The following is a 26537-nucleotide window of genomic DNA, read 5'->3' on the forward strand; positions in this document are numbered from 1 at the left end:
AACACTTTTTGATCTCTCTTTTAAAACTTTAGGCCCGATGAGAGAAAGGGAAAGTTAAGGATGCTGGAGCAGAACAATGGATTTCTCTTTCTCTTTCATGCAAGGGATCATGGGAAACACAATTCAGCAACCACCTCAACTCATTGACTCCGCCAACATCCGCCAGGAGGATGCCTTTGATAACAACAGTGACATTGTTGAAGATGGTGGCCAGACACCATATGAAGCTACCTTGCAGCAAGGCTTTCAGTACCCACCCACAACAGAAGATCTTCCTCCACTCACGAATGGCTACCCACCGTCCATCAGCATGTACGAAACTCAAACCAAATACCAGCCGTATAACCAGTATCCCAATGGGTCCGCCAACGGCTTTGGTGCAGTTAGAAACTTTAGCCCCACTGACTATTACCATTCAGAAATTCCAAACACACGACCCCATGAAATTCTGGAAAAGCCTTCTCCTCCACAGCCACCACCACCTCCTCCTTCGGTACCACAAACTGTGATTCCAAAGAAGACTGGCTCACCTGAAATTAAACTAAAAATAACCAAAACTATCCAGAATGGCAGGGAATTGTTTGAGTCTTCCCTTTGTGGAGACCTTTTAAATGAAGTCCAGGCAAGTGAGCACACAAAGTCAAAGCATGAAAGCAGAAAAGAAAAGAGGAAAAAGAGCAACAAGCATGACCCAGCTAGATCTGAAGAGCGCAAGTCGCACAAAATCCCCAAATTAGAACCAGAAGAACAAAATGTAAGTTGAAACATCTTTTTGAAAAATTTTGTAATATTTTCACATTTACTGGAAGCCCAAGAGATCTTTTTCCAGTTTTTATCTCTTCAAATGTAAATATTTCTGATAACTTCTTTCTTCTGATCTCTGGCAAGGAGCTTGGGTTATGATGACAGGTGGTAAGTAGATATTTGTTGAGTAAATGAATGGACATCATCTGAGTAAAGAAATATTTTAAAAACATGTGACACTAAAAGTCTTGCCTCTGATGTGTCTTTGTTTAGCAGTCTCACTTAATCTTGCTTGTAATAAACTGGCTTCTGAAGATGAAGAGGAAAGTCAGTGAGAATATGGTTAATGAAATTGGTTTTCCATTGTTTCAGAACTTCAGCTTTTTTTTTGGTCTGGTTGCACCGGGTCTTCCTGGCTGCCTGTGGACTTTCTCTAGTTGTGGCAAGCAGGGGCTACTCTTTGTTGCAGTGGGCAGGCTCCTCATTGCGGTGGCTTCTCTTGTTGCAGAGCACAGGGTCTAAGGCACTGGGGCTTCAGCTCCGTAGTTGCGGCTCCTGGCTCTAGAGTACGGGCTCAGTAGCTGTGGTGTGTGGGCTCAGCTGTTCCACAGCATATGGGATCTTCCCCCAACCAGGGATGGAACCCGTGTCTCCTGCACTGGCAAGCAGATTCTTATCCACTGTACCACAAAGGAACCGCCTGGACCAGTGTTTGCCAGGAGAGCTTAGATTTACATTCATCCTAGTGTGTTTGCTGCAAAATAACCTGAGGTAAACAAAGGAACTCTTTATTAAAATCAGAGTTAGTATTCATACATACTCATTAAAACTTCAGGTAGCATTTTATAAAAGTCATCCTTTGCTGGTAACTTAAGATGCGTGCTACTAATTTTTTTTTAACATCTCTGAGGTTTCAGTATTAATTTTCTTAATAACAAGAGGTATGTAACAAATCAATTCTAGCTTGAGTGAAGAGTTTTTCATTAATATTCTAATATACAGTATGACTTGAAGATGTCCCCAGACCTATTTGGGAAGAAATGAGTGCTTTTCCATCTGGTATGCAAGTTAATTTGTTATCTTCTATTCAAAGAAATGTTTACATCTTACCAACTCATCTTTTCCTTAGTAGCTGAGTTCCACTTCTTTATGCAGATCAACATGATCTTTCACTGGAGTAAAGGTCACACCTGTTCTAGGCTCTCACAAGTCTCAGTGTGATAAGTCAATATGTTTTTCTCATTTTCTATTGTTTATCTTAATCACTTAACAAATATCCACTGAGTACCTAATGTGTGCTAGACACTTTTCTAAGAATTGAAAGTTGGCCAGCAGTGAAAAGTAAAGATGCCTACTTTCAGGGTGCTAACATTCTAGTAAGAGGAGCCAGAAAATACACACACGCGCACACACACACACGTGCACGCATGTGCATGTAAACGTGTCTAGGTTCAGATAGTGATAAGTGCTATGAAGAAAATAAACTGAGTGATGAGATAAAGAGAAGTTGTGGACACTAGCAGTTCTGCCATCTTAGTTCTGTAGCTGTAAAATGACTCTGAAGCTAAGTGGTTTCTGAAATGCCTTTAAATTTCTTAAGTCATTTATTAAATGCACTCCCCCGCCTCGCATAGATCTTAGCTCATGTAGTATCTTACACTGTTGATTAAGTGAATGAATCAGTGAAAGGAGAGAAGTTAACTTTTCCCCCTCCAGATACATCCACTGTAGTATTTCTTTCATGGACCTGCAGTGAAAAGACATGTGAAACCCCAGTGACCCTTGGGAATCATGAAAATGCATAAAACCTGAATCTGGTTCTAGCTGAGGTTCTAAGAACCATCTTGCTGGCCCAAATTTGTTTTGCTCTAAAGAATCCGGCAAATAGGAGAATATCAGATTTTCCTTACTAGGCTAGACTTCTTGCCTCATTGATAAAAATATTAAAACGTATAGTTTTATATTAATATATCTCACAATAGAAATTAATATATATATTAATATATCTCACAATAGAAATAGGGCTGGAAGCAGTTAGAGGCAAGAGAAGATAGCCTTTTCATTTTTCATATCCACTCTTTGCTTTATTGGAATCTAGGAAACAGTTCAGTGCAATGATATGTCTAGGAGTCACTTTTCAGTGAGACTTTAAAGCCAATTCTGTCTTTGTTGGTTGTCTGCTATGTCTGGCCGTTTATATCACTTAAACCTTCAGTTAATGGTTATATCCAGGAATTAAATGGTTAGATGTGATTTAAGAGTTTTAGTTCATTTTCTTTTTTTAATTAATCTTGTAGGGGCATAATTTAATATTTCATTATTTAGGATCTTACAGTCTCTTGGGGTAAAGGAATGTCAGTTTGATTGAAGATATAGACGTGGTAAGTGGCATTGAGTGCCGTAAATGTTACCAAGACCATTGCCTGAAAGTTGAGCTTTGGGGGAAAATCTAGGGTTGTTGTTTTTTTTTCCCTTGTTTTTCTCCCCTGACGCACCACATTTTCTTTCAAAGAAATGTAGTGAAGAGCTAAGCTCTTGTTAGTTGAATTTGATTAATCAGACTTCTATCGCACATGTGGGGCAGGTGCTCTGACAGTAGAACATTGAAGCCAGCGTCCCAGGACCCTGCTTGTTGTTAGGGCTGTGCCTCTGCTAAGCCGTGCAGACAGGGATGTGCACACATCAGCCTGCTTTTTTTGTAACCGTGTATGGTTTTATAGGTGTTTCCTTAACTTGAACAACGTTCCTTTTGCTTCCTTGAGGATGGTTGATTTAAGTGTTTTAACTTTTGATACGCTTGTGACTCCTGGCTGTCTAGGTCCACACCCTTGGCGTCCAGCATTACAGAGGGCTCGGAAGGGAAAGAGAAGCCCACGGAAGTGTCTGCAGACACCACTGGACACCTCCCCTCCCCCGGACGCCCAAGGGTGCCTGGAGAGCTGGTGCCTGGAGTGACTGTCCTCAAGCTGGGTTCATTGATAACTATATCTAGATGTACAGATCTATATTTCTTCCTTAAAAGCTCACTCATAGGTTCTTTTTTGAGACAGACAAAGCAAACAAATTCTCATCTAAAAACAAGATTCCACTCACTCCTGTTTTCTTTCCTTTTTTCTTAGTATTAGCTCTACGAGTATTTCCTCCCAATTCTGAGCTATCTGGCCTTCTAAAGAGTGGCTGTTCTGTGGAACAACCTAAGTATATCTTTCCAACAATGAAAATGTGTGTCCAGACATCTCAGCAGCAGCAGACCTGCTATCACTACTGAAACTGTATATTTTGTAAAGCTGCTTTAGCTGCTTTCTCTCCCACCAAATTAGAAACATGTGGAAATGTTTCTGCACTTCTTCCTCCTTGGCAGGTGTAATGCCTCAGGCATGTGAGCGTAGGCTCTGTTTAAACACTGGTCTTCCACCAGCCCTCGGTGGGCTTATCCACTAAGGCCAGGCGCAGTAACTCTCAACTTGCCATTTTCACATATAAAAAGCCAGACAGCTTCTTTGGCCCCATTAGCACTAAGTTAGAGGTTATATCTTGTTCTCCAGCCTCAGATTGTTCGATCTTAAAATTCTTAGAAACTGTTTATATGCATTACGAACTCACAGGTTATTCAGAAAGTAAAAGAAAAAATGCATGAGCAGTTTACTGGCTTTACATTTTTCTTCCCACCTTCAATGATGACACAAGGTTTTGGTTCCTGTAGAGAATACGATTTTACTTAATGTTTGAAAACTCTTAAGGACTTGGAACTCTGCCAGATTTGATGTGTATTATTCATCCTGATAAATCTCTTTCTTGGATTTTAATAAAAATACTAGATATTTGTGTGTGTGTGTGTGTGTGTGTGTGTGTGGTTAGAACTGTGTGGCTTGTGGGATCTTAATTCCCTGACCGGGGATTGAACCCAGGTGTTGGCAATGAAAGCCCTGCGTCCTAATGACTGCACCACCAGGGAATTCCCCCAGTTTTTTTTTGAAAGGAATATTTAGGGCAATAGAATTTTATTTTAGCTGCCATTAGCATATTTTTTCCTACCAGATTAAGAAATTTCCTATGATTCTTTACTGGATAAAAAAGGTCTTTCCACATGAAATCAGCTAAAAATGTAAAGAGATTGTACACCCATAAAAATCATTTAAAATTAAGATGACTCTAAAGCTATGAAGAGTTTGCTCACTGTCATTTTTTTCTCTGATGCTTTCTCTTCCTAAAGCGACACTGTTAGTACCAAAAAGGTATCTTCAATCCCTGTTTAGTTTTAATTTCTTTTAAACTTATCTATCCTTTGAACAGTCAAAGGAAAGTGGATTTTATACCCAGCAATATTTTATCTGTTGGCAATTTCTGACTCCTTATTTTTCTTGACTCCTAAGCTTTTGACTGCCATTGACCATTTCATCTTAAAAAGTCCCCTTCTTAATTGATGTTTGTGGTAATCTGTTATCTCTCTTTACCTTTTTGAGCTCAAGTCTTAGATCTCCAAATGCCTACTAGATATTTCTGTTTTGGTCACATATTAGCACATTTTGCAATGTATATTCACATTCTATCATTGCAGCACCTTTATTTGACTTTTTTCTTCTATTTTTGTAGTTTGAAAGCTTAGAATAAATCTTGTTAGGCTTCTTTTTCTCCCTTGTCATTTCTTTCCTTTTAAAATGACTGTGTTTAAAAAAAAAAACAAACTTAGTTCTTTGAAAGTGATTTTAACTTTGTTTCGAGCCAGCCTGAAGGCAAGGCAGGCTTCCCTGATAGCTCAGTTGGTAAAGATTCCATCTGCAATGCAGGAGACCCTGGGTTGGGAAGATCTCCTGGAGCAGGGAAAGGCTACCCACTCCAGTATTCTGGCCTGGAGAATTCCATGGACTGTGTTAGACCATGGGGGTCGCAAAGAGTCGGACATGACTGAGCGACTTTCATTTGAAGGAAAGGTGAACAACCTGGAACCAGCCAGGAAAATCAGGAAGAGATAAGACATTTGAATAATATAAAGGTTTTGAAGGAAATCCTGTCTTTAATCCAGAAAGGGAGAAATGTTTATGAGCTTCAGATCAGCTCTTACAATAGTAGGATTCCATCATTTGGCAGAGATGAGTCACTCTTATCTGTCTGGCTTCAGAGTTAAAGGTCCTCGCAAATGCTCCGACATCCCCAAGACTGAAGGCAGGGGAGGAGGAGGACTTGCTTTCCCAGCTACACACATGCTTGCCCAGGTGGCCCTGTCCTCCTGCTGTAGCTTGAGAATTGAGAAGCTGAGGTCAAGGCTTGCTCTATATCTTTGGACTGAAATGAAGCTGCCTATGCAAATGTGGACAGTATTTTTAAACTGCCTTGTCACACCAGTGACCGGGGGTGGGAGGGGGGGAATTCTCACTTGAACATAGGTTTCTCTCTCCTGCTCAGTGAGTGAGTCCTATCGGATTAGTCAGTCATAGCAGCGCCACAGACCATCAGACAGAGTTCACGTAGTGCCACGAAGAGCCGCCACCGTCTTCTTCCATGCGGGCTACTTCCAGTATTTTCAGTAGCCTCCTGATTAAACATCCCGCCTCCCCTCTTGCTCCTTTCCAAGATATTCTCCACACAACAGCTAACACGATCGTTTTAAAACAGAAATTGGCATGTGTTACTTCTCCCCCTAATCCTCCTCTGAGGCTTTCATTGCACTTGAGATAAAACCCTTGAACATGGCTCACTAGATCCTGGTGAGGTCGCCTCCTCCCCTCTCGTCTTGTAACCTCTCTCCTCTTTGGGGCAGTTGTGGCTGCCGTAAGGGCTCTTTTGAAGTTCCTACCTTTGTTTAACCTCGGAGACTTCACACATGCTGCTATTCTCTGGAATGTTCTTTCCCCCGCTTTTTTACTGGACTACAACTCCTCTTCTTTTGGTTCAGATTATACTTTCTCAGAGAGGCTTTTCCTGATAGCTGCATGCCCACACACTGTTACTTCTCTTCATACGTTGTATGAGTGTATGTTTGTGTTGAATTCCCAAATGGTTCAGCGGGTAAAGAATCTGCCTGCAACGCAGGAGACTCAGAAGACGAGGGTTCAATCCCTGGGTCGGGAAGATCGCCTGGAGAAGGGCATGGCAACCCACTCCAGTATGCTTGCCTGGAGAATCCCATGGACAGAGGAGCCTGGTGGGCTTCAGTCCATGGGGTTGTAAAGAGTGAGACATGATTGAGTGACTAACGGAGCTTCATATTTGTCTGTCCGTCTGTCCTACCCACCTGTGAGCTCTTTAAGGTCAGGCTTCACATCTGTATGTTTCACCACTACACACCAGCTTCTAGAACAGCCCAGGAACTCTCTGGGCACTGTCCAGTGAATGACCCACACGTGGGAATTGGCATATGAGTCTCGCTTATCATTTCCTAACAATTTTCACAGTTTATTTTACTTAATAAAGCTTTGTTTTTATAGCAGTGTCTTAAATGTCTTGAATTAATTGAATGGAGAATTTTAAGTAGCTTCTAGAATTAGCCATAGTTTTTTTTTTGGAATTAGCCATAGTTTAAGTGAAATTAGACCTAAGTTAATGATCTCTTAGACCTCTCTTTTTTTTAGGTCATCTAAATTAAATTCTGTTCTTTAACAAGTAAGAAAAGTTTTTGAACATTTTAAATTACAAAAGCAATTGCTTTTTACAGAAAATGAAATATACAGATATCTGTCTTTCCTCATCATTTTCCTAATCTCCTTCCTCAAATATAACTACTCTAATCAATTTATTTGTACAATGTATCAAATATTTTTCAAGGCAAGTCCAGGGTATTTTTTAAAAGAATTTTTTAATTTTATTTTTTTGGCTGCACTGGGTCTTGGTTGCTCACAGGCTTTCCCCAGTTGCGATGTGAGGGCTTGTCTTGTTGCAGGGCACAGCCTCTAGGCTCCCAGGCTTAGCTGTTTGCATCACGTGGAGTTTTCCTGGACCAGGGATCAAGCCTGTGCCCCCTGCACTTGGCAGGCAGATTCTTACCACTGGACCACCAGAGAAGTCCTTACAGGCTGTTTTTAAATAACAAGTGTGAAGATGTTGATAGGTGTGGGTTACTGACTTGAGATCGTGTTGCAGTCACCATCCCTGTGCTTAGATTTTCTCACTTTGTTTATTTCTATAGGACAGGTTCCTAAAATACAATCGCTAAACTAAAGAGTTTGTTTTGAGTTTTGCTCCCAAATTGCCTCCTCAAAGGTGTGTAGAAATCAACTTTTAAATAATGTATTTGTGGGTTTTATGACTAGAAAAGTAATGTGATGTTTACTATAGGCAATTTGACAAATATAGAAAAGCACATCCAAAAAATCGCGTAGTCCATCTTCTGGTGGTATCCTGCTACTCTTTTTTTTCCTGTACAGATAAAAATTATTTTTCCAGGATTGGAATCACACTATACAAACTGCTTTGCAGTTTGTTGTTTACAAATAACATTGTATTGTTATTTTTCTGTGTCACTTAAAAATTCGTATTAAAATTCTACTAACTAGTTGTATTACAGTTTATTTAGTTAACTCTGTACTTTTGGACATCCAGACTAATTCTAATATTTGCTCTTGTAAAATATCACCGATGTGATTGTCTTTGTATGTATGTATGTGTGTATATATGTATGTATCAGTGCTTTTTCAGTATACATTTTTAGAATGGATTTGCTGGGCTAGAGTCTGAAAATTTAAGGCTTTTCATACATATTACCAAATTGTTCTCTAGAAGAATTCCAAGTTGCTTCTTACTAGTAATCTCAGAGTGCCCATTTTTCTGTCCTCTGATAGGTTAAAAAAAAATGAGAATCAACAGATTAAGAAATTAAGTTTTTAAAGAGATAGCATAAGAAGTAGGAGCGTTGGCTGTGGTGTAGAGTGGACATGGGATGTTAAGACAGTGTCATATGCTGTGGACATTGTACTCCTCACGGTATTCAGTTAATGTATGTCCCTGATTTCCTTTGCTGTTGCACTTTCTTTCTTTGTATGTGTGTCACTGTTCTTTGGTTTGCTGCCATTTTATTCTTTTCACCTAGAGACCAAATGAGAGAGTTGACCCTGAATCGGAAAAACCAAGAGAAGAGCCAGTGCCGAAGGAGGAGCCCCCGGTGAGTGGCTTAGTGAAGTCTGTGTAACCAGACATGGTGTGCAAAGGTGGGTGCAGAGTGATTGAATTAGAACACACATAGCACCTATTGCTACTTCAGGAATTATACTGAAATAAATCTTGGAGCTGGCTTAAGAGGTCAAATTTTTTTTTTTTTTTTTTTTTTTTAGGGAATTACTTTCCTTTTAAAATCTATGACCATTTTTTCATACTTGTGAATTTTTGAGATCACTTATCAATAATTGGGTGATAGAAACCATCCATCCTATTTTTAATATTTGGGGTGAGGCTTATTAATTATTTTCCTCCTCTCTTCTTCCCTTTTGCTAGATATGGATAGCAGGCATCAGACAAAAGTATGAGTGAAGATAAATTTTCCATGGTTAGCATGTTTGAGGTATTTTGTACATTTTTCTTTTCAAAAGTTTCTTTTCTACTGACAAAGTTCTTTATGACCTTTTCCTACAGGTTCAGCCGACATTACCTTCTGTTCCTACAGCAGAGGCGTCCGCTGGTGTGAAGTTCCAGGTCGGCGATCTTGTTTGGTCTAAGGTGGGAACCTATCCTTGGTGGCCTTGCATGGTGTCCAGTGACCCCCAGCTTGAGGTGCACACCAAAATTAACACAAGAGGTAAGAAGAGGCATGAATGGGTGTTAAGTAAAAATGGGTATTGGGGCAAAAAAGTGACTCTTAAGTGTTGTTATGAATATTAAAGTACATACATGATAATATAATCTGACACCACAAAAACGTGTGTGTGTGTGCACATTCGTGCTTAGTTGTGTCCAACTCTGTGTGACCCCATGGACTGCAGCCCGGCAGGCTCCTCTGTCCGTGGGAGTCTCTAGGCAAGGACACTGGAGTGGGTTGCCATTTCCTCCTCCAGGGCCCTTCCCAACCCAGGGATAGAACCTACATCAGTGTCAGTTTTTGATGAACAGTGTAATAACAATGGTTATCTTAGCTGGCAGAGAGGCTCTACAGCTGACATAGTCCTTGTTTTCCCTTGAAACATCCTATGTTTGTTTTATAATTTCTTTCACATTTCTATTTTAAAAACAAACAAACCTTCATCTGGCTGTCCTCTCGTATGAATTCCAAAAGAAAGCAGACCTGTAAGTGGTGAAACGCCTTATGTGAGCTTAAGGGCCTTTGGGCCAAGCTTTCTTTGAACATTTTTGTTTCATCTTTGACGCCTGTAGGTACTAATTTTTTACTCAATGAGGTGCTTTTCATCCTGATAAATTTTGCAAAATGCTTTTTTCCTCCTTAACTCCCATTTTGTTTTTGTGGTTTTTTGAGGTTTTGTTTATTTTTAATTAAAAACTTTCTTTTTACTCCATTTTTGAATCTGTAAATTTACTGAAACATCCCTAAATATTCAATGTGATAAATAAGTATACTTTGAATGAATGGCATAGAATCCTACCTTAGGAATGTCAATAAATGTTAAGAAGATGTTTGACCAAAATCTGTAGGGTAGATTCCTAGGAATGGACTTGCTTATTAGTAGCCAAAGGAAGGTTGGAGTTTGGGATTTATTTCTGGATATTTGCTTTGCGGAATCACTTGTCAAGTCCCTTATTGCCTGTGACAACTTTGCACCTATTTCTTTTTCTCTCATTTTAAACTTCCTATATTGGTGCCTGTTCACTGTTACGAGGAGAAAAAAGGTCCGACAAGTCAGATTTGTGATGAGATCTGCCATATTTGCAACTCTTGTGCTACCCAGCAAGGGATCCAGCCAGATGCAGAAGACAATCATCTCGTCATTATAGTGCGCTGAGTAACGGTTGGGGAGACTGGAAGCTTCAGTGGGGCAGAAGTTTAAAAAAAAAAGCAACATTACCTACTGTCTAGCACAGGGAGCTCTGCTCAGTGTTATGTGGCAGCCTGGATGGGAGGGGAGTTTGGGGGAGAATGGAGGCATGTGTAGCTGAGTCCCTTTGCTGTGCACCTGAAACTATCACAACAGTGTTAATTGGCTGTACCCCAGTACAAAATTATAAAAATTTTTTAAAAAGTACGTTGTTGGATGTCCGCTTTTGTGCAAGGATCACTGTTGAACAGTTCTTTTGTAGGACTTCCCTGGCTGTCCAGTGGTTGAGACTCTATACTTCCAGTGCAAGGAGTGCAGGTTTGATCCCTGGTTAGGGAACTAAGAGCCCACATGCTGTGTGGCATGGCCGAAAAAAACAACACAAAAACAACTCCTTTGTATGTGTTCTTAAGCAGCCCTTGTGGCATCAACACTGTGAAGCAGAGCCTAATATCACCTTGCTTCAGATCTGTAAATAGAGTCTCAAAGAAATCTTCGTCCATCACCTTCACTCTTAACCACTAGTATATAATAAGGGGAGAAAATAACTGAACCCCCTGCTCATGAGTTACAGAGACTGAGGAAGGCAGTCCTAGTTCTTTCATTTATGTAGTAAGGGTGTTGGACTATTAATCTCTGAAGTGCCTTGCACTTTTAATGATTTGTGAATCTTGAATGAGACAAGACAGGGACAAGGATTTCCCAAGAGGGACAAGCCTTCTTAGATAAAACAGTGCGTGTCTGGGCCTCCAGAGCATTCTGAAATCCTGCATTACGTGAGAGCTGTGGTTCCTCAGTTTCTCTCCCTTTAGAAAACCAGCCTTTTGGGATTATATAAAGAATTTTTTTTTTTTCTGGGATACAAAGGAAGGTACAATTTATGCCTCATCTTTTATTTCAAAGGAAGTATTTGCATTCATGTTATGAATTAATCTGGTCTGGTCCTCAGTACTTTAGTGCTGGAAAAACTGAGTTTTGTTTGTACTGTTGAGGAAACCAAAATCTGAGAATTTAGGTTTGAAAAATGTACCTTCTGATAATATCTTCAATTTTCTCTTTTCTGCAGTAGTTTTTGAAGTAATAGCCTTCCTGAGATATGTTTTACATGCCATAAAATTCACCCTTTTAGAGCGTGCAATCTGGTGATGTTTAGCACATTTACAGTTATGCAGCCATCACCACGATCTGATGGGCTTCCCTTGTGGCTCAGCTGGTAAAGAATCCACCTGCAATGCAGGAGACCCCAGTTCAACTCCTGGGTCGGGAAGATCCACTGGAGAAAGGGATAGGCTACCTACTCCAGTATTCTTGGGCTTCTCTGGTGGCTCAGACGGTAAAGCATCTGCCTGCAGTGCGGGAGACCTGGATTCTATCTCTGGGAAGGGAATATCTCCTGGAGGAAGTCATGGCAACCCACTCCAATATTCTGGCCTGGAGAATTCCATGAACTATTCCTTGGGGTCACGAAAGAATTGGAAGTGATTGAGTGACTTTCACTTTCACCACAATCTAATCTGAAAACTTTTTCATCAGCCCAAAAAAGAAGTCCCATATCTATTAGCAGTCACTCTTCATCTCCCACTTGCACCCCTGAGCCCTAAGCAGCCACTAGCTACTTTTCATCTCTGTAGATTTGCCTTTTCTGGACATTTCATATAAATCAAGTCATACGATATGATGCCTTTTAGGTCTGGTTTTTTTCACTTAGCACCATGGTTAGAAGTTCATCTATGTTGTCTCTTTTTATTGCAAGATAATATTTCATTGCATGCCTGTGCAGTACAGTTTTAAATGAAGTGGTTTTTTGACAGTTTTTCTGAAAACCAGAAACAATATAAAACTTGATTTCATTGATTACACTCTACACATGATACCTGAGAAGCATTTTGTGTTGCTTATTATCTAAACTGCTTTGTAAAATTTACTTTGAATTTTGTACAGTAATCTTTGGTTTCCATATTGTTTTTAGTCAGTATTGCTATTAGTCAGATTCTTAGCATTGGCAAACATAGTGAACGGTTTTCACACATAAAGAGATAATTCTTTGAAAAGCACATTGAAAGATGTTTGGATCACATACCTATTTCAAGTTGTATTTTATTGTTTAGGTCTTTCTCATTTTAAGTTTAAAAGTTAAAACTGAAATGCTTTTTCTGATTATAACAATACGTTTGGTTAGAAGCCAGAGGTGCCCAGTATCATCCTCCAGATATGGAACTTCATTCTATATGACAAACTCTAGGTTTATCCAATATGATAAAATTAACTATGAGAGAAATGAAAGGCTTCCCCATTCAAAAAAAATAACATACGGTACAGGGTCCTTGGGGATTTCCCAGGCAGCACTAGTCCTAAAGAACCCTGCCTGCCAGTTCAGGAGACGTAGAGATGTGGATTTGATTCCTGGGTCGGGAAGATCTCCTGGAGGACCCACTCCACTATTCTTGCCTAGAGAATCCCATGGACAGTGGAGCCTGGCGGGCTACGGTCCATAGGGTCACAGAGAGTCAGACATGCCTGAAGCCACTTAGCACAGACGCACACACAGGATCCCTGATTATGAGCCTAGATATCATGCAGTGTCAAATTATCATAGTTTCTAGAGGCTCACTCTTAGAGTCTCTGCTTTGTAGCACACTTACCCTGGGAACCACAGTCTCAGAGTAGCACCACTGGAGAGCTGTGGTTCTCAGATGTTTTGGTCCCAGAACCCCTTTTACTCTTGAAATGTGAGGACTCTAAATACTTTAGCTTTATATAGGTTATATCTATTACTGTTTATGTTAATTTAAAAGTTAGAGCTGAGAAAATTTAAAATATTTACCAATTAGAAAAAAATCTACTTTCTGTTATATGCAGAAAGTTTTCATGTTTTATGAAAAATATTTTCCCAAGCAAAAAAATTGAGAATGGTATTTTTACATTTTTGCCAATTGCTTAACTGAAAACACTAGATTCCTGTATCTGCTTCTATATTCAGCCTATTATGGTTTGTTGCTTTGAAGAAAAGCAAGATAATCTGGCTTCACACAGATGTGTAGTCAGAAAAGGGAAGTGTTTTAATAGCCTTTTCAGATAATTGTGGGCCTATTTCTTTGCTATTACACCCATACTCAGCAAGAAGTGAGTCAGTTGCAATATGGAATCTGAAATCCTGTTGATAAACTTTTTGTACTTCATGACATTAAAATCCATTGGTTCTATCTTATACTTTGAGTGGATCTTTGCCTTTTATGACTTAGTAACATCATATTTTAGCCATTTAAAACATATTTTGTGCCTATCTTCCAAATGTTGACACATTGCTTTATAGATAGTTTTTAAAAAATCACATTCATTAAGTCACCACTTACTTCATCAGAAAATTCTTTGATTACTGAGAAGTTGGAAAATTCCTAGGGACAGATACTAGTTTTTCAATATTCTAATTTTTCTTGAAAGATCAAATTTTATTATTGGCAACAAACACTATCAGTTGTTTTTCTTGAAGTGAAAAACGTGTTTGTTCATTTTTAAGAAAATATCTGCCAGACTCTCAAGTTCCAATAACCTAGTTTTCCTTGCAGTCATTCTTTCAAGTAAAAATGCTGTTCTGTGAAGAGGTGGCTGGGTCACTACAAGGTTCGATCAGAGAAATTTTTCCCCTCTTGACAGCCATCATATATGAAGCACACAGAAGTGATTTATACCCTTCCTGTGTCATCACACAGAATATGAGAAAGACATATGTTCAAGGGTCGAGATGTTGTTGTTGTTCAGTTGCTCAGTCGTGTCCAGCTGTTTGTGACTCCATGGACTGCAGCACACCAGGCTTCCCTGTCCTTCACTGTCTCAAACTCAAAGGGTTGAGATGTAGTAAAATTAATCATTTTTACCGCTTCATCAAGGGCATTAAGTAAAACTGGCCTTTTTTTTTTTTAAACTGCCAGCATGTGACTATGAAAGATACACCACCAGTGTAATTTGTAGTCACTCACTGCCTTTATTTGTGGTGAGATACCAGCAGTCTGACCCAGCATTGCTCTTGCCGTATTGACTGCACATGTCAACATCTCAAAAAAGACATCTTCTTCATTATAATGACGAAGGTTTTGACCTCATGGGAGCCTGGGGATCTCTGCAACCACTCCTGTTCTCCTGGGTCTGTGCGCCACGCTTTTCAGTTCAGTTCAGTCTCTCAGTCGTGTCTGACTCTTTGCAACCCCATGGACTACAGCACGCCAGGCCTCCCTGTCCATCACCAACTCTCAGAGCTTGCTTAAACTCATGGCCATTGAGTCAGTGATGCCATCCAACCATCTCATCCTCTGTCATCCCTTTTTCCTCCTGCCTTCAGTCTTTCCCAGCATCAGGGTCTTTTCCAAGGAGTCAGTTCTTCGTATCAGGTAGTTAAGTATTGGAGTTTCAGCCACACTTTTATGTCAAGAGAAAAGCAGTTTGATCAGCTCTTAGCTTTTAGAAGTCCAAGAAAATAGGCCTTTTTTGAAGGAAAAATTATTTATTTATACCCAGATTTGTTTGTAAAAAGGTTTGAGGCCTGTGAAAATACATCATGTAACCAAGGCAACAAATCTGATATTGAGCAGAATATTTGTAATATTTTTTTCTTCTTAAAACTCACTGTACTAATTTTAATTGTTTGAGGTGATTTTTATAGTAGCTATTAGTTGTGTCATTGGTAGATGTTGGATTGCATCTTTGGATGATCCCAAAATTACAAGTTTTAATAAGAGTAAACCAGGGAACCCAGCTTAGGTTCACATTTTTGGCAAAATATATGTGGCTGCTTATGCCGTGAAATGGCTAACAAGAATTTTTGCTTGCAGGTGCCCGGGAGTATCACGTCCAGTTTTTTAGCAACCAGCCAGAGAGGGCGTGGGTTCATGAGAAGCGGGTCCGAGAGTATAAAGGCCACAAACAGTATGAGGAACTACTGGCTGAAGCGACCAGACAAGCCAGCAATCACTCTGAAAAGCAGAAGGTGACTGATGACATAGAAACATGATCAACTGAACGCGGATTTTAAGGGACTTAATAATTTAGTAGAGCTTTTCGTACTTGAATTCAGGCAATTAGAATGATTTATTTTAGTCCTCTAAGTTCAACCTTAATAATTTATTATCACTGTCAAATTTTACATATCATATAAACAACATCACAGTCCTCTCGAAAACTTTTTCTGCTTAATACAATTTTGGCTTCTATTTTGATTTGAATTCAAATGCATAAAGTCTAATAGATGCTACTGAAATATGGATATTGTCAGAGATTTCTATTCTTTTCACTTAATTTCGGCATCCTGCCCTAATTCCCCTTTATGCTTGTTTAGCAAAATTGTTCTATGAAAGTAAAATATTTTAAAAATATTTAGTACTTACACTGAGACAGGCACTTTTCTAAGCATTTTATTTATGTGTTAATCCATTTAATCTTCATTATAATGTCAATGAGGTGTAGATACTGTTATTCCTGTTTCTACAGATGAAGAGATTGAGGTACAGAAAGCTTGAGTAGTTGGTTCAGCCAAGGTCACATTAGTAATGGAACCAAAGATGATGTGGTGGTGGACGTATTAGAATTTGGACCTGTATTCTTGATAATGTGTCTGGTCGAGATTTTTTAACTCGACTAATTTAGTGTGGGCCTCTGGTGATTCAGAAATGTGTTCTGTTTTCACAGTAAGCTAAATATTTTTCAGAGGATTTTGATGACTTTCATCAAACATTCTGTAACATGTTACAAATTTAAATGTCAGTGTTTGACACATACTATACTGTCTGATGGTTCCATTAGCTAATTTCTGGCTCCCTCAGTCTAAGCTCCCTGGCTAATTCCTACTTGCTTTGGTCATTCACATACCTTTATTCAAAATTTTCTTATCTGTCTTGCCAATCCAGTCATCTGATCAGGAATGTGGAAACTGTGATTCAGGTTTATTTTTCCCCTCATATGTTCCTGTCTTCTTGGGTCTTGTCGACTGCCACGTGTTCCTCGGGGCTCTCCTTTCTCTGCACCCTGTTTGCATCCTGGCACAAGCCGGCCGCATAGCTCCAAACCCTGGTTTTCTGCCTCTCCCTTAGTTCTGCTGTGGTCTGTGCAGCACCCCTGAGCTTGAGGGTGACATTTTTAATGTTTGTGTTTCCTAGGCCACTGAAAGCAATCATTTCTGTCACCTTCCTTCTCTCCGCCATCATCATTGCTAGCTTTTTATGACTGTGATATGAAGAGGACAACTCCTTGGAGGGACTCGTCCAGCAGAGTGGGCGACAGGGAAGGGTTTACCATCAGAGAGAGTGGACCTGCGTGTCCTCGGTAGTAGCACGGATCCATCAGAATTACAGGCTCAGAACATTTCCTTTATTTGCCTGAAGACCCTGAAGGTGTGTATGCACACCTGGAAAGACTATAAGACCACATGGGAAATACGCATGGGTTTCAATGTCCCTGTTGAAGTAAAGTGTTAGTCGCTCGGTCGTGTCCGACTCTTTGCGACTCCATGGACTGTAGCCCACCAGGATCCTAGGTCCATGGGATTCTCCAGGTGAGAATACTGGAGTGGGTTGTCATGCCCGCCTCCAGGGGACCTTCCCGACTAGGAATCAAACCTGGGTCCCCTGCATTACAGGCAGATTCATTACCAACTCCGCCACCAGGGAAGCCCAGTTAGAATAAAGCGTGTTCCTTAATGCCTGCATCTTTCTTTCCAGATTCGGAAACCGCGGCCTCAAAGAGAACGTGCCCAGTGGGACATCGGCATTGCCCATGCAGAGAAAGCGCTGACTATGACCCGGGAGGAGAGGATAGAACAGTACACTTTCATCTATATTGATAAACAGCCTGAGGAGACTTTATCCCAAGCGAAAAAGAATGTTGCCTCCAAAGCTGAAGTGAAAAAGCCCCGAAGACCGAGGTCCGTGCTCAATGTGCAGCCAGAACAGACCAACACAGGCGAGGCAGCCTCCTCGCCCTCAGGTACTGAAATGCGGAGACACAGCCAGCGGCGGCACACGGGCCTGGACGAGGACGAGCCCCCTCCCGTGAAAGTGGCCTGGAAAACGGCGGCAGCGAGGAAATCCCTACCAGCGTCCATCACCATGCACAAAGGGAGCCTGGACTTGCAAAAGTGTAACATGTCTCCCGTGGTGAAAATTGAACAAGTGTTTGCTCTGCAGAATGCTACAGGAGATGGGAAATTTATCGATCAGTTTGTTTATTCGACGAAGGTATCTCCTTTTCTCATGGGTTTTCTGGGGGAGCCCAGGTGTCTAGTAAGTAGTCATTGTTGGCATTAAAAAAAAAAAAAACCCAGATAACACAAGGTCATCATCTAAATACCCTTTGTATTCACCACACTTGAAATGTACAGTCAGTTTACTATGTTTAAGATGGGGGCAAAAAGGACATAGGCAAAAATGCTTTGTTTTCCTTCTTTCCCCCCCCTCTTTTGTAATATCCCCATCTGTACTAGATTAATCTTGAGCTGTGCAGCCAAAATTGAGCTCAGCTCCCTAAAATCATGGGAAAAAACTGGGCACTTTGCCCGTTTCTAGTTTGTGTGGTTAGCTTTTTTTTTTAGTTGCAAAGTATGCTTCTGATTAAATCATCTCTGTCATTTATCTGAATTAACCATTGTAATCATTGTACCTGCTGATCCATTTGGTGGCACCAGCAATTTTGTTCGGCTCATGTTGGCTTGGGGTGCTCATGCATTTTAGGGAAATACCAGAGCTGTGTGTGTCCTGTCACAATGAACCATGGTGATAGCCTGGGTAGGGGCATGAATTCAGCCTCTTCAGAGAGAATGCCTTCCTCAGCCAGCCCTGGGCCTCCAGTCAGGGCACTTTGAGTTTAAGGCTTTAAAACTTTTATAACATTTGTCGTTTTTAATATACCTCCTCACTACCCTCCCAGCCCACCCCATAACCATGGGCTTGTGTATTCAATTTAGTGGCTCCTCATGGTTGTGTGGGATTCCCTTGTGGCTCAGTAATGAACCGCCTGCCAATGCAGGAGATGCATGTTTGATCTCTGGGTCGAGAAGACCCCCTGGAGAAGAAAATGGCACCCCACTCCAGTATTCTTGCCTGGAAAATCCCATGGACAGAGGAACGTGGTGGGCTACAGTCCATGGGGTTGCAAAAGAGTCGAACACGACTTAGCAACTGAGCTCACACGCATGGATGTGTACAAGTTTTGAAGAATTCTGTGGTTATTTCTTAACAGTGTCACTTGCTCATGAAAATAATTAAATATAAGGACGCCTCATCAGTGATATATTTTCCAAAGGTGTAAATGTCCTCTGTTAACCTGTTTTTGCCTATAGAATCAACTAATTTCACTAAGACGAAGCTCCTTGGAAAAACTTAAGTTACAGTCCCCATTTGGTTCTGTGAACAGCTTTGACTAGCAAATAAATCCTTTGCGTGCTTTTTTAATATGAATTGGCTTCATTCTTGGAGCTGGTTTTTATCAGCTTTGGGATGCACAAGTTAAACTTAGTCACCCCCCTCCAAAGAGTGGTATTTAAATGAAATTTGAGGTAAAACTGACCTTTTAAAAATGAAGGCTTTAAAAATACGTATATTATATTTATTTAATCACTCTTATTTCACTGCATTAAAAAATACCTAAAATGAGACAGAACTGAAATGGGACTTCTGTCTGCTCCAAATTGTTTATTGGGTGCACAGTTTGGTCATACTTCTGTGATCTAAGGAGAGTCTTGTCTTTCAAAGACACGTTGGCATTTTTATCCATGTAGTAGGGTACTTTACCATACAAAAATGACTACAGTTCTCTTACTGTGATGTGGGTAAAGGAAGAGACTGTTCAGACTAGAAAATGTTTTGGTTTTGACAGAAGAATAGGTAGTGCAGGTTTTTTTTTTAGTGACATTCATCATCTGGGCTTAACAAATAGTTTTTTTCCCCCTGAATAATCTCATCATACATTTTAGAATACAACCTGATGACTTAATAAAATTGTTCTGATAATGGCAAGGATAATAAAGTAACTGCAATAAAAAATCCAAGCACATTATGAATGGTCTTAAGCCATCTTTATAAGCCAACAATGCCATTTGTCTGGTAATCACCTGTTTGTTTTTTAATTTGCCTTATTTTGAAGGGAATTGGTAACAAAACAGAAATAAGTGTCAGGGGACAAGACAGACTTATAATTTCTACACCAAACCAGAGGAATGAAAAGGCAACTCAGAATATGTCATCTCCTGAAGCAACATCTGGTTCTGCAGGTGGGTATGAGTATAGAGTACACAGACCCATTTGAGGTCTTGGTTCTGCTGGATGATCACATGGCAACTGTTTTCCTAGGAAACCTTCATTATCAGAATCAAGTTATATTTTTAAAAAATCAAATTATCAAGGCAATTATTTCAATAGAGAATGGTTTAGGGACCAAAGAGCTTTATTGATAGTAACAGTGATAGTTATTTTTCCTATAGGAATTTAAATAATAGGATTCTATGATGAAAAGAGTATAGTTATAAAATCTATACATATCTGACAGATGCATCATTTGATGATCTCTCTGCGTGAAAATAACAGCTTTAGCTTTTCCAGCACTGTTAACACATACTTCCTATTTCCTCCTTTATCCCCTGTGGAACTCAAATTGGTGGATGCCCACGCTTTTTCCATTTCCCTTAGGTGTGCTAGATACTGGTAGCTGAGGGTCTCAGGCCTAACTCTCTTATTAGAATCTTCTCTGATTAACAGATAGCTTGAATTGAAATCCAAGATTCATTAGTATTACTCAAAGGAGTAATCCCTATATTCAGTAAGATTGTGCCTTTGGAATAGGCAAAGACTGACTTGTAACTTAAATTGAGTGTCTGGTTGGTTTGGTTTATGTAACAGTATTACTGCTGCATACAGCTGTCAAGAAAAGAGTTAGATATCAACTAACTTGATCATTTGAAATCTTAGAAGAAAGGAGTATGTTTCACTTTGTTTCTGTTTCTGTTTTTTTTTTTTTTTAAATTTTGTTGGAGTATAGTTGCTTTAAAACAGTGTTATTTTCTACTGTATAGCAGAGTGAACCAGCTATACATATACATATATCCTCTCCCTTTTGAACTTCTTCCCTGTTCTTTTGAAATTTTTTTGGAATCTAAGAAGTGACCAAATAATTGTCCAGAAGGATTAAAGTCTTGAGACCTGAGGTAGTAGTCTTAGATCAATAATAATTCAGGCAAACCTGTAATTGAGTGACACTAAGAGGTAAATATTTTTGTAAAGGAAATTTTGAGTTAAAATTCTTCTTACAAAAGTTAAATAAAAACAGCATTATTCAGGAAAGAACTTGGGCTACTTTTCTTTTAAAACAAAGTGACAGGCCTGCAGGACGGGGAGAGATGGTGGCGTATTCGTGGAGGGGCGAGTAAACAGGAAGCCTTCATCCAGGAGCGATTCGGGAGAGGAGGCTGCATTCCAGGGGAGAGCAGCCAAGTCCAGAACCACACTTGCAACTTGCGTCGTTTCAGAATCCTGTATAAAAAATGAAATTACAATGTTGAAGCAATGAATAATGGACTTAGAAGATCCTGCATTAATTAGCCATAGTTGAATGTTTTTGTTACCTTCTTAGATGCCACAAGACGGTTGGCCTCAGCTCTTTGTAGTTAGGTCCAGGTTTTGTCATCTTTCTTTACACTGAACGGGTAGTAATTTGTCTGAATGTCAGCATGATACTTACACTAGGAGGATCATTAAACATCCGTTTTTCTCCGAACTAGGGAGAAAGTAAATTCTGCATAGAATATTAGATTGATCTTCAATATTAAACTTTGACTTTTAACAGAGCTTGGTGTTTTCTTCCCCTCAGCTACTGAACATTTTATCTTCATGTTGTCCTTTCCATTTACGTTCTACTGTGAATTTTCTTCTTTCCTTTTTATTTTTTGAAGCTGTGGAAGGTTGTAATTCTTTTTTTAAAAATAATTTTATTTATTGTTGGCTGTGCTGGGGCTTCGTTGCTGCGCAGCTCTTCTCTAGTTGCAGAGGGCGGAGGCTGTTCTCTACTTGCGGTGCTACTTACAGGCTTTCTGTTGCGGCGGCTTCTCTTGTTGCGGGGCATGGGCTCGAGGGCACGTGGACTCAGTAGTTGTGGCTCCCAGGCTCTAGAGCACAGGCTTAGTAGTTGTGGCGCAGGGACTTAACTTGGCCCGAAGCATGTGGGATCTTCCCAGATCAGGGATCAAACCCGTGTCTCCTGCACTGGCAGGTGGATTCTTTACCACTGAGCCACCAGGGAAAGTCCAGTTATTATTCTTTATATTGAGGAAAAGTTCAGTTTCTGCCTTAGGCAGACATATGTAATTAGATTTTGTGACCTTAGGTTATGGATGATCGGTCTAAAGCTTTGACCTTGGTTTAAATTTGGTTGCCAGATGTAGCTGATAAGCATATTTTGTCTCCTTAAATAACCATTTTGCTCCTTGTGGAAAAACTTTTGTGGTTGAAAAGTCAGAAAAGAGACCTGGTCTCCCTTCAGAAACTGATTGCATCGTCATCATCTCAGTTGGCGTTAACTACTCATGGAGAATTCTCAGGCTTTTTCTTAGTAAATTTAGGCACTACCTAGAATGTGTGGCACTGCTACTTTTCTGTGGTTTGAGGAATCATATTTGCATTTATACAAGATCTCTATGCTATTTTCCAAATCCAGAGATGCTCACTTCTTATCCCTTAGAACATAAACAGAATACTTTTTCATTGTTTAGGGGTTTTTTTTGTTTTTTTGTTTCACTTTTTCGGTTTTGTTGTTTTGGCTGTGCCACATGTCTTGCGTGATCTTAGCTCCCTGACCAGGGATCCAACCCGTGTCCCCTGCAGTGGAAGCATGGAGTCCTAACCTTTGGACCATTAGGGAATTCCCATTTTTAGTATATTTATTTTATCTAAATTTTATTTATTTTTATTTTTGGCTGAGCTGGGTCTTCATTGCTGCACCTGGGCTTTCTCTGGTTGTCTTGAGCGGGGGCTACTCTGCAGTTACAGTGCGTGGACTTCTCATTGCAGCGGCTTCTCTTGTGGTGCACGGGCTCCAGGCATGCAGGCTTCCGTAGTTTTGCAGCTCGAGGGGACTAGAGCACAGGCTCCGTAGCTGTGGCACATGGGTTTAGTTGCTCAGCAATGGGATATTCCCTGGACCAAAGGATCAAACCGGTGTCCGCCTGCATTGCAAGGCAGATCCTTAACCTCTGGGCCACCAGGGAAGTCCAATGTTTTAAAACATAGTAGAGTTGATGTGTTCCTTGGGTAGCTTTCAGAATAATTTGAAGGAGTCACCACATTGCCTTATCTTTATAAGATAATAGATCAAATATCATTTGCTCTTGATGGAACAATTATATATTGTCATCCTCAAAATAAGAAAGCTTTTTGTTTGTTTGTTTGTCTTATGCAGTTCTAGTTTCATTTTCCTCTTTCCTGGTAGGTACTTGAGTATTGCTAACTAAACTGAAATGCGGATCTCTGGAATACTCCGGTGTCTGTGAGGGTGGGATGCCTGTTGTTTTAGTTAACGTTTCCATCAGTGTAAAGAGAAGAGTGAGAGTAAAGGACACCTTCACTGTGTGACTTCTGTGCTAGAAATTAATTAAGCACAGTTCAGAAACAATACGTTATCGTCAGACTGCCTGCTTCTGCCCCCTAAAAAGTAATGGGATCCTTCCTTGTTTGGGCTTTGAACAAAGGTGAGGAGAGCCGTTTCCCCATAGACAAGACTAATGAAACCAAGAAATATACAGGTGATGTGAACACTTTATTGAGGTAGCTTCTGCAAGGTGCTTATCATCTAGCGAGGACTATTCAGGTGGTCCAAGTGCTGAGAAGATAATAGCTGTGCTGAAAGGGCTTTTCCTGCTTTGGGTCACAGAATGAACCATAGTGGGATCCATTCCTGACTTAGTGTTTTCTCACACTGTGGCCTTAAATGTCAGTTTTATCCTTTCCAAAACAGGGTCGCAGAGTTGGATACAACTGAGGGACTGAACTGAAATGATGTGTTTTATTGCAAAGACTCTTACTGTTTAAAAACCTTCTTAGTTTCTTTTTTTCACTATTTAATATTAACAGGCTTGAAAATTTTTTCAGTGAGTTTTCCATGACTAATTATTTTTAAAGGAGTCTAGTCCCTTGATAGTCAAATTAATGATTCATTGTTCATCACATTTTTGTATTTTTCCTCCTTTTTTCTCTTTGGTTGTTAATAATATAACAATATTACAACCAGCAGCCAGCCCTGTTAAGCATTTTAAAGGTAGAATTAATTTATTTGTTAATGCAAAATACATAGTACTGAATAAATTTTGAACCATTACTTCCTAATGTCAACTGAGAATGCAGTTGTTTTCATACATTCCCGCCATCCCTTCATTCCTTCACTTATTATTGCCTACGTGTGTTTATAGTCTGTTTTAGTTTGACTATATAATTTTTTAGAAATTAATCCCTCTTTATTTGTATAGTTTAGGGTCTTTCAGGAATCCTAGTCTCAACTTACCAGCCTTGACAATTTAACCTAAGGTTTTTTGTGTACTCTCAAGTGTTTTAATAGTTTTTAATGATTTGTAGTTACAAGACCAACGGTAATGGATGAGAAAAGCAGGGAATTTGGTCAGATCTTAATTATTTCAATGTCAAGGCATCCTCGAGTGAGTTTTTATTTGCTTGTTTAAATTATCTTTTAGGCTCAGTAGAAAAGAAGCAGCAGAGAAGATCAATTAGAACTCGTTCTGAATCGGAGAAATCCACTGAGGTTGTGCCAAAGAAGAAGATCAAAAAGGAGCAGGTTGGCTTCCTACCTGTAGAGAGTTAAAGCCTTGTATTTGTAGATGTTGTGGCTTATGTTGGTACCTTAAAAGAAGGCGAGACCTCCCCCACACTGGATTTCCCTTCTGGACTCTCTCATGCTTCTGTCCTGATGAATTCCAGTACCCACTTCTAAGACAGCATCCCTGTGATTCTGCTTCAAGCATTTTCACAGAAAACAGTCAGGCTTCAGGAGGTGGGAAACCAGTGGTCCAAGAGTTTTAAAAATTCCTCTCATTTATTTTGAATTTTCTGTTATGAGCAAAATGATTTCATGTTTTCATGATTTTTATTTGGAACCATCTCTGAGTTCCTTTTTAATTTTAATTTTTGACCTAAGCTGCTACTATCTGTTAATTTTATTTTTTAAACAAATCAAATTAATTTAACTGTAAGAGTTTTATTTAAGAAACATAATCATAAATGATCTGGTTTTTCTGCAGGTATCACAGATTTTTTTGGAATGTTGTTTTCCCAGTAGAAGGGCACTCACCTGTTATTGGGTTATCAGATATACACTGTTTAAGTTTAAAAAGGGAGGGGCACGTTGACTGAAGGGTATTCAGCCAGTGTAATCATTGTAGTAATAGGCATACTAAGTTACATTTTCAAAGAAATTTTTAGAAACCATTACTCCTTTAACTTAAGCTCACAGTCAGAATTTCTCTTCATTGTTTAAAGTAAAAAGATATTCATTTTTACAGACCAGACAGCTGCTATTAAACAAAAAGAATTGTGAATAGTATTAGTTCCAATAAGCTTTCTATTTTTAAAACCACTCAAATACATTTAGAAGAATGTGGAGTTTTCTGTACAAATGATTTCCTTCAGAATTTTAAACTTCCAAACTTGAGGTGATTTTGTGGGTGCGTTGTGGTATCAGCAAGCATGTAAAACAATTTTCTGAGAAATAGTTTAACACAAATTTCAATAGTATACTAATTTGACTTTCTTTTATCATCATTAGCTTTCATACTTAGGAAATTATATTCCAATAAATCTTTCTAAGCTCTTGCAGGTCTACAGTATTCCTTACCAAAATGAAGTTGTGACTTTGCCAGCTGGTTCCCCAGTTCACTCTGTGACCAGCCAGACTAAAATTAATAAGGAGAATGAGTACCAAAAAATGGGACAGATTGTTAATGCCACTGTGTTAGTAGCAGAACAATACCAGTGATTATTTAGAAGATTTTATATTTGTATCGCCAATTGTATCTTGTAAAAGCTCTTCTGTTGTATGCTTTTTTCTACCTGTTATAAAAAATAAAAAATAAAAAAATTTTTAAAAAAACTTAGAATAATCCTTAAATATTTACAAATGTGTTGCAACATGCATATTTCACCACATCTCAAAGAAAACTAAAATTCAGTTTGTAGCTTAAGCAGGAACTCCTCCAAAGAGCATCCTTCCTTCAATTCCAACAGTTCAGCCCTCCAGTTACCACGCGTTTTACATATCCTTTGGCAGGGTAACTTCTGATCTCGCTGTCCTAATGTAGGATCAAGACACTGTTCATAAGACACTCAAGAAAGCGCTTTTGCAATATTGCAAACTTAAGTTTGTACTAGCAGCAAAAGTATTGAGCTTCCAGCTGTATGGACCCCCATAGCACTCTCTACAGAGAGAGTCCTGATCCCCAGCAACTTAGATGTCAGTGCAGGCACGGAGGATCTTTAAAGTGGTTGTGAGTTGCATTGACCTGAGTATCGTAGTGGGACTTCCCTGGTGGCTCAGACGGTAAAGCGTCTGTCTACAACGCAGGAGACTCAGGTTCGAGTCCTGGGTTGGGAAGATCCCCTGGAGAAGGAAATGGCAATCCACTCCAGTACTATTGCCTGGAAAATCCCATGGACAGAGGAGCCTATCATAGTAAGAGAGGAGTATCATAGTAAGTAAAAAATTACCCTAAACATCTTTGGGGCGGGTGGAGTTTACAGCATCCCCTGGGCTGCTTGTACAAACAGCCCCTCTCCTGCCTCCCAGATGAGGAGGAAAGCATCTGGGTTGTCTTCAGGCACTGAGGAAGCAGTGGGAGAGGGCTGC

General features: G+C 39.7%; 1 protein-coding gene across 2 annotated transcripts in view; it reads left to right on the plus strand.

The window, feature by feature from the left end:
• Window positions 1-26537, plus strand: part of NSD3 (nuclear receptor binding SET domain protein 3) — a 97569-nt gene that overhangs the window by 33655 nt on the left and 37377 nt on the right. For both annotated transcript variants that reach the window (XM_068970893.1, XM_068970894.1), the window contains exons 2-8: window positions 33-754; window positions 8768-8839; window positions 9307-9469; window positions 15485-15639; window positions 17366-17881; window positions 19785-19911; window positions 24373-24473. In XM_068970893.1, the coding sequence (XP_068826994.1) occupies window positions 77-754; window positions 8768-8839; window positions 9307-9469; window positions 15485-15639; window positions 17366-17881; window positions 19785-19911; window positions 24373-24473 (1812 nt within the window). In that variant the 5' untranslated portion in view covers window positions 33-76. The remainder of the gene's footprint in view (window positions 1-32; window positions 755-8767; window positions 8840-9306; window positions 9470-15484; window positions 15640-17365; window positions 17882-19784; window positions 19912-24372; window positions 24474-26537) is intronic.

The sequence above is a fragment of the Capricornis sumatraensis genome, chromosome 4 (genome assembly GCF_032405125.1).
Source record: "Capricornis sumatraensis isolate serow.1 chromosome 4, serow.2, whole genome shotgun sequence".
Lineage (NCBI taxonomy): Eukaryota > Metazoa > Chordata > Mammalia > Artiodactyla > Bovidae > Capricornis > Capricornis sumatraensis.